This window comes from Eurypyga helias, unplaced genomic scaffold (assembly GCF_000690775.1).
Source record: "Eurypyga helias isolate BGI_N326 unplaced genomic scaffold, ASM69077v1 scaffold23667, whole genome shotgun sequence".
NCBI lineage: Eukaryota > Metazoa > Chordata > Aves > Eurypygiformes > Eurypygidae > Eurypyga > Eurypyga helias.
Genome location: NW_010262662.1, coordinates 101,790 through 110,440, shown reverse-complemented (window position 1 = coordinate 110,440; position 8,651 = coordinate 101,790). Strand labels below are relative to the sequence as shown.

General features: G+C 42.7%; 1 protein-coding gene across 1 annotated transcript in view; it reads left to right on the top strand.

The window, feature by feature from the left end:
- Window positions 1-3,239: 3,239 nt before the first annotated feature.
- Window positions 3,240-8,651, top strand: part of LOC104512723 (receptor-type tyrosine-protein phosphatase F-like) — a gene marked incomplete at its 3' end in the record, with an annotated part of 98,308 nt that continues 92,896 nt past the window's right edge. The window contains exon 1 of the mRNA XM_010155815.1: window positions 3,240-3,351. Coding sequence (XP_010154117.1) covers window positions 3,240-3,351 — 112 coding nt within the window. The remainder of the gene's footprint in view (window positions 3,352-8,651) is intronic.

The following is an 8,651-nucleotide window of genomic DNA, read 5'->3' as shown; positions in this document are numbered from 1 at the left end:
ACGGCGTCTCCCCGAGCTTCGCTAGCTCCCCCACTGATTGCACCAAGGTCAGCGTGCAGCCGGGTGCTGTGTAGCGTGGCCTCAGCAATCCCTTTTGGTTCTTGTCTTTCTGCTGTGGGGATCGGAATTGCTCAGCAGTCCTGCTGCCAGGCGGAGGTGGTAGCCCCAACATCGAAACTCTGCTCGAATGGCTTTTGAGGTGCCCGTGACTCTCTACCTTCATTTAGCAACTGATAAAATGCATCGTTATGGGGAAAGAAATGCTGCCTGGTGTCTCCCAGAAGCCTTGAACCTCTCCATCCAGGCTTATCGAGGTGTCTGACTTGGAGGAAACCTTGTAATGGGGAAATATTCCTTGGGGAATTTCAAGTAAAATTGATCAAAAACAAGTAACTTCCCCCTCCCCTCCCCAACTGGAGTATTTTGCTCTTGTGCTTAGCTATCTGCTGAAATTTTTTACACTCTGGTAAGCATTTAAATGTGGAAATTATATTTCTTGTTTTTCTGCATGTACTATGGATTCTGCATGATAAAACAGTTGATACAAATAGGGGGGAAAAAACCCAAAGCCCATGGGTGTAACTGAAGAGCCACAGTGCACTCCTTGTCGTTAGGCAGAAAGTTTTCCTCCTCGCCAGGTAGATGAGGCAAAAATGTGGTTCGTTACTAGGGGAGGACAGAACAACGTACAGGGGCATTAAAATGAAATGCAGGTCCCTTCCTGAGAGCCCGCGATGCCTTTGCTTTAGTAACAGATATTCTGAAGAGGTCGCGTACTCTGGCTCCCAGTTCTATTAAAATTGTGTTACTATGCTCTCTGTTTACAAAATAAGTTTTACGCTCGCTTTTAATTCTTAAAAGCAGAGGAAAAACCTGAGCTTGGCAAAGCCTTTTGAACTGCTGAATCAAGAACTAGCTGCTTGCAAAGAGGGATTAAAACCTTTTAATCCTTTTGTGTAAAAGAATATGGTGTTTAATGTGGTAGGCATGCTGGCAAAATTAATTTTCATGTTTTTTCAAGCACAAGATTTCAGTTCTGTCTGTCGTTCTTGGCCCTGCATATCTTCCAGGTTCTTTACGCTGTGCATTACACTTTATTAACTTTGAAGTTTTGAAGAAATTTGCAAATAACAAAATGCAGATTTGGAAGGAAAAGTAAGTTCCTTGGAGCAGGCACGGCTATTCCGTGCTGCCTGGGGCAGAGCAGTGATGGCTGTTTTCAGGGCCCAGTAGCTGGCGTTATGATCGTCTTGTCCATTATAGGAATTCTGTAGAGGAGAGAGGAGACCTGAGTTCAGGTACTGAATTTGGTCTACGATTAAATGAACGTTCTATATGTGTGCATTTGAAAGCCCTTAAGTGAATGTTGTGTAAATGGTGATAATTGGAGGCAGTCTACTTGCAATCCTTTCTCAAGCTAAATAAGGTCTAAGGCCAAAGGCCCTAATGTTTAATTGTATTAAACATAGAGGCTGAAAAATTTATTAACTCAGAAAGTGTGTATTACCAAGTTAATTGGAAGTGCCTTTAAGCTATTACCAGGTGGAAATTTGACTTCAGGTTTCAATTTTAAATTAAAGCAAAGCAGAAAGCCATTCTGTGAGGTTGCTGGAAGGCCTGCAGTTAGAGCAGCGCTTCTCTGCTCTTCCTTGTTTTTCTGCTCTGTATAATACTTAGTATAAACACTGGCGAGTTAGAATCACAAGCTAAACCCATATACAGGGGTCTGGCTTTTTCCCAAGATCTATCCAAGCTGCACACACAGGCTGCGGATGCTCTAGGGAAATGTAAAAGCAGAGGAGGGGAAATGAAGACGACCTCAGGTTCTGGAAGGATGTTTTTCTGCTTTGTTTTTAATCAGTATTCTTCAGTCATATGCAGGAGTGCTTTGTGCTTCTTGGCATATTTTTCATTTTCTAGTTACGTGTTATTTCAGTTATTGGAAGCAGTTGTAAGAATGGTGTCATGGTAGAGAGGTCGATTTCCACCTCCCACCCCCTCCCTTTCCTGGCACACAAAAAATTACAAAAAAACCCCATGGACAAGAGTCAATCACAGCGCAGGGATTAGCCAGAGTTAGGGATTTTCTTACTAAAATGTAAAGCAGCTCGCACGGATAGCCAGCCAGGCGCTTTGAGAAAGACATTGCAATTACAACAGCCTTGAAAAATAATGGAGAGAATTTGCCACCCTGTGTGCAAAATCTGTAGGCACCCTGCAGATAACGATACGAAGAGAAAGCACCTCCCCGTTGTGTTAAGGTCCGGGTTCCCTGCCTGAAACTCTCCACAAGTAAGTCAGCACTCAGAACGTTCAGCGCCGCTGAGTGACTTGCACAGCATCCTTGTGTGATGGTTGACTGACACAATTCTGTTTCACTATCATGTCAGTTAATTTTAGGCTTTTAAACTCTTTCAATGTTTTCCATGATTCATAAAGAGACGGAATTAGAAATTTACTGAAGTGCAATACTGTGATGACAGGCTGTTGCTGTAGTTTATTAATATCCAGTAATTGTGGCCTTAACACTTGAGTGAACTAACGGCTTTTAACCCGTATTTCTGTGGAATAAGCAAGTTTCTCCAAACATCAGCATTTAACAGTGGACAGCCGGTTTCTACTGGTGCAGGGCTGGTTTATGTGTAACCATCCAGACACCGACCAGAAGTACACCGGACACGTGAGGTTTCAAGATGTTTCTTTACAAAGAAATTCTAAAAATATTCAATTTTGATTTCAATACTATGTAATGTTTTATATCAAATTTCATAAGTTTAAATCCTGTATTAGCAAAAGGGAAAAGAGGCCTTGGAAACGGCAGTCTGGGTGTGGGGATTCCCACCCATGTGTCTGCAGAGATGCCCCAGTCCTGTCCAAGGCTCTGCCTGTGGGCTGGGCTTATGGTGAGCAAAGAGCCTTCAGCAATTGTGAGCAGCCCCTGTTTGCTGAGACAGGGGAGAGGCGGGAATCAGATTGTAAGAATTTCTGCTCTCATGTCATTATAAACACTGATTGAATTATACATTTGACCTAACATGTACCCTTGCTTTCTCCTCAATTAAAATTTCTCCACATAAACAAAGCAGAGCGGGTGTTGCCTGCTGAAAACGAGCACCTTGCGTCTTACATCCCCGTATTTCCTGGGGGTGTTGAGGGAGCATCACAGCCTCTGCTGGGTGACTGCTTTTGTTATTTTTGTAATGTAGTTTTTCTGCGGAGAGTGACAGAGGTCATTGAACATGTTGAAGTATCACCTTCTTAGAGATCTGTATATTGATCATGTGCTTGATTTCATTGCGTACGAACTCGGAAGGTACCTGTGCGCAACTGTGTGGAAGTCGGGAGATGAAGGTGAGGAGAAATGCAGCCTGCTTTGAGATAATGCTTGTAGATTTGATTATCACGGACAACCACACTTGGAGCTGGAAAACTCAACCACTAAAATTGGATTGAAACAGCAGAATCATTTGTCCTAGCTGTTGGGAATCTCTTAAGCATTAAAACCTAATAACAATAAGATGATAAGACGAGAGGAGGATGCGCAGGTAGCATTAGGTAACCTGTAATTCAGAGCAATCTGAGGAATGTGTTGAATTTGGAATGCCATTTTCTGTGATTGGGATGCAGTTAAGTGTTTTTTTAAGTGTGTGAGAGAGAGGGTTATGATCCATTCACTGGATAAAAAGGAAATTGTGTATGTATCTGAGCATGCAACACGCCACTATATAGATATTTGCATTTATTTAATAAGTACCTTGCACCGAGCAATAAAGGACAAAAGTTTCATTTACAAAGTGCTGTCATCTTAGCGAAATAAAACTGAAATAGGAGAAAAAAGTAATGAATTAGCATTGTGATCACCGAGCCCCACTGACGCTTTAGTAAGCTATTGTTAAAGAAATGTTATTACAAGGCTCAAACGGGCTCTTCCTGCTTGTAATTTATACAAGAATTCAGAGTGCAAGTTTGAAAAATTGTATTTTGTCAAACAATATTCCTAATGATCACAAAGGGACAAGAAGCATGTTTAGGTGATGCTGGGTATATTGAAAGGAAAACGTAAGGATATTAAACATAAGGATAGCTGGAGAGCCCACTGGTTTACCTCCTGCCTGGCAGGAGATGCTTGGGAGAGAAATCATAGAGTAGGTTTCACCAGAGTATCCTTCCAGCAGGCATCTGTCCATGCACAGGTACCAGTCATCCAAGAACGTAAAGGAAACTGAGAAATACCCTTGCTGTGTGTGCGAGAATGGGCTACCTTTGTCTTCCAGACCAATGTATTTCCACTTCACAGTCAGTCGTGAACATGGGAAGGTCTGTGTCATCCATGGTTTCTTGCCGGGGTTGCAACAACTTAGCCACATCACTGTTTTTTGCATATTCGTCCTGACAGCAGGCAAGTTGTACATTGGAAGCTGAGGCACAGTTTTGCCTTGGCATATGTGACAGGGAAGGTTAAGGGCAGGCATTTAAACCTGAATTTCACGATTCCCAGGCTCAAGATCTATTCCCATTATGATCTTTTCCTGCTTGTGTCGATAACTTCTTTTAACTCGTTTAGCCCAGGCACCTAAATAAGGTGACCCATGTATGCCTATTGTATGTGCTTATCTCGTTCATCTCATATCACAACTGTAATGTTTTTCTTTCACAAAGGAGACTACTTTCAATAGTAATTTAGCCTAAGTCATAAAAGCTTTCAGATAAAAATAAAAGCTCCCGTCTCCTACAATGCCAGTCTTATTTTTGGCTGCTTTTCTATTTAGAACAGTGGGCACTTGTAGCATGACAGAGATATTTTTCTTTAAAATCTCTCGCAGCAGGTGAGTGTTCATAGAACACTTAATTGCAGACATGTGTTTAATAATTCATTTTTCTCAAACCTGTGTGCAACTCTTCAGAAAAACAGCATCCACAAGAACAGGAGGAGCAGCGTGATTGCCAGTTTCTGATTTAAAATTTTTGGATGAAGTATATTTGATGTGGGTGATAAATATTGGAAAGGCATCAGGATTCAATTTAATTTTCCCATCTATTTTAAGAAACCATCAAATGATGGGTCTTTTGAAAGAGAGTAAGTTCATATTTGGGTATATAAAGCATATTTATGTTGGCATGTACTATGTTTCAGAAATTTTTTGGCTTTTACAAAATTAGAAGGAAGCATCTTTTGTGTGACTAGTGTGTGCTTAACGTGTAGCAAAGTACAAGAATCTGTGCTAAATATACATGACCCAGCGTCATTTTTCAAGGCTCTGGCTGGTATTCAAGTCAGGTAATGCAGATCATATGTTACTTCTCACAGACCATGGTTCACATAAAAGACACCTTGCCAAGTTGGAGGGAAGCTGCGCCTCTGTGCCTCGGCCTTGAAGGAAATCTGGCAAAACAGAGTTTTCTCCCTGGGAAAGTCCTTTGGGTTCACTGGGAAGCTGCACAGCCTAAAAAGAATACGTGTGATGGTGTGATTCTGAACTGCTCTGATGAAGAAAGGGAAACCTGAATAGGAGAACTGAAATGTTACCACTCTGCTACAAATGTTTGGTAGGGTAAATTTTTAAATAGCTGCTGAGATCTTTTTTTTTTTTAAATTTATAACAGTTGTTTCACAACAAGCAAAGTATCTAGAATAGCAAAGAGCAACAGGGATTTTGTATATAAAACATGGGTGAGATGGCAGACTGTCTCCCTCCGAGCTGTCCTGCTGTGTCAGTGGCTCTCCAGTAGACAGGGATTCTGCCTTTGAGGGCTTCAGGGTCCCCTCCCAAACCCATCACGTGTGCTTTTGCTGGGAGGGCAGACAACAGCCCTGCTGTTAACTTGTATGCTGAACTTGTCTGCTTGTGTTTCTCTCCGGGTTTCTGTACCCATGTTCTTGTGGGCCTCATGAATGCAGTTCAAGGGAGCATCTCTTCTGAAAGCATCGCACGCCCGAGCTCAGCCTGGGACTGTTGGCCAGCATAGTGAAGTACGCTCGTGTGTGCCTAAGTCTCTGCTGGCATCCCTGACACACCATGAGGCCCTCCTTGTGATTCACTTTATGGGATTATCAGGAATCTGTGCTTGCTCAGCAAGTGACTTTTCAACACTATCAACTGTGAAAGTCCTTTTCTTCTGAAAAGAATTTTTTTTTTAAAGTTTCTCAATGGAGAGCATGTCTGAGCAAGTTGTTATTTTTCAGCCCCCAGCCAAATAAGATGAAGCCTGTTTCTTTCTCTTGTAAGAAAATACTCTTATTTTTCACGGTCTTCCTCCTCAGAACTGTGTTGTTCCCATAAGCTCTCGAATAATTTAGTTTTGAGCGAAGACCAAAAAGGAAAAAATTTAGCCAAGAAGGTAAAAGTTTTCCCATTCTCCTGCCTGAAGCTTATGAGTCAGTAGAAATGATGATAGCAGTAACTTCCACTCCCGGTGTAATGGGAACTTGGTTATGAAGTGGGGAGCAAGAATTAGTTTAGAGGGTGAGGACTGAACATGCTCCAGGGATCTGACACTGAGCAGAGAGGCTGGAGTTGTTTGGGACTTACGGGTTATCAGTGGCAAATACACCAGCCTGGAGTTTTCGGTCCACGCGGGAGAGTAAGCGAAGGTGGGTGTGAAGAGCACACGGCCATCCAGCACCTCTCCTGCTGTCACGCAAGACTTGCTCAGGAGGTTCTCTCTCAAGGTTGTATTTCATAGATTTGCCTTTGGGATCTGATTCAGACTTTCAGTAAAAACCCTTCAGCTTTGCCTGGTCTTGAAGTCATCAGGGAGAAGACAGGATTTCACTCAGAAAACAGCTCCTCATATTTATTCGTGGTTTATTTGAAAAACAAAGAGTTGACATGTGCATGATCTTCTGGCAAGACTGGTCTTTTTAAATTTAACAGGGGAAAAAGTGAAGGACTAAGTCATTGGTTAAATACTGTCTTTTCAGTACATCCGTATGTCTTCCTGGTTGTTTTTTTAGGGCTACCCTAGGAGTGCAAGCACTCAAACCAGGTTAAAAAAGGCTGCTTGGACCATCACCTGGCCCTATTCCTGTTGGTTGTTGCTATTGCCTTTTGGAGGTAATTAGTGATCTGTCCCATGGCAGCCTCCTCTGCACAGTAGAGTTATAGAGGTGTGGGTTGGAAAGGAGGTGTGGGGGTAGTCTACTCCACTGAACATGCATTTTCCACAGGCACCAAGATTTTCATGGATGATGCGTCGCACTTCTGTTAGCTCTCGCTGAGATAAGTTTGGGGATTTGCTGTAACAGTTACCAATTAGTATAAAAATATGAATGCCCATGCCTGACTATTGTCCTGGGGCCAGGACTCAGGATTTTAGGTTTGCTTAATTAGTCCTTTCCTTCCATTTCCAAACTTCAGGGCATACAAATGTTTAAAATAGCTTTGTAGAAATACCCGTTCCCAGACTGTGTGAGAATTTGGTTTATATACAGATACGCTTTTGTGACCGGTCTCAGTGGATTTAGATGGTTTCCAGAAATCAGTGTTGCTCAATTAGATGTGCAGGGGAAAAAGATTCATTACAACAATGTAAATTCAAGCTGAACAAGGCAGCAGGTTTTTTAGGTTCTACTGCCCGTGAACATTCATTTTCTTTTTGTTCTGGTTTTTAATAGTATTGATTTTTTTTTTTTAAATGTACAAAAATAAAGTAAGTCCTCAGTGTACACGCTGGAGAGTAGGTGTACAGCGAGAGAGAGAATTGCACTGTATTCTTCAAGAACAAAAGTTTTTTGGGTTCTGTTGTAGTTGTCATTTGAAAAATTTGCACTATTTTACTAAGATCACAGAGTAAATAACAGCAAATCAAAAGAACAAATCAACTGCCGAAATGCAATACAAGACATCAGCTCAGCACACTGCATAGCACAACAGTCAATCACACTGCAATCACTGGCAGCCCGAACAGTAAATTAACATTTCAGTGAAATAGATGAGAGGTGAATAAACACAGCTATATGTAAATATAAACTAAGTAGAAATAGACATGATTATAGATGAGTAAATATGTGAAATCAGTATCAGTTAAGCAAGCACACTTAATAATTGCTTGCTCTTCGTGTCAGGACAATGTGCCAAAGACTGCAGACAGCAGCCCGTCATGCCATGAAGGCAGTTTCTTTGTGCAGTCCTCGGGGCTCCCTTCATCAAGGATGGCAAAATTCAGTAAACTGTGTGATGAATTTCTGTGGTGTTCCTTCAGAAAGTTGTTGAGGACAGGGTATGCGTACCCATGTCTCGTGGGCAGTGCTGACCTTGGTGGATGCACTGTCTGCCAAGTTCTTGTGGAAGTAAAGCCAAGCGAGCGGCAGTAGCAGAGGTCCAGGCCTGCAGCGTGGCTGTGCCCTCCAGATCACCTGGGTTCAGGGTTGGCGTGTCCCCTGATGCCTGTGATCCGTGTGCGCGGTTGATGGGCTCCCTGGCACATGATGACAGTCCGCGCTGAGCATCTGATGTTGGAAGTTCTGAAGGGGTATGCTCTCCTGCTGCCTCAGGAGTCCCATGCCAGCAGCCACTGAGCATGCCTCCAGCCGGTGGTTGGTTCTCCGTGTGGTGCCAACTGGTCTGACCTTGTCCTTCACTCTGAAGCTGTGGTGGGTTGGCCTTGGTGGGCTGCCAGATACCCAACCCAGCTGCAGGGAAATACCCACT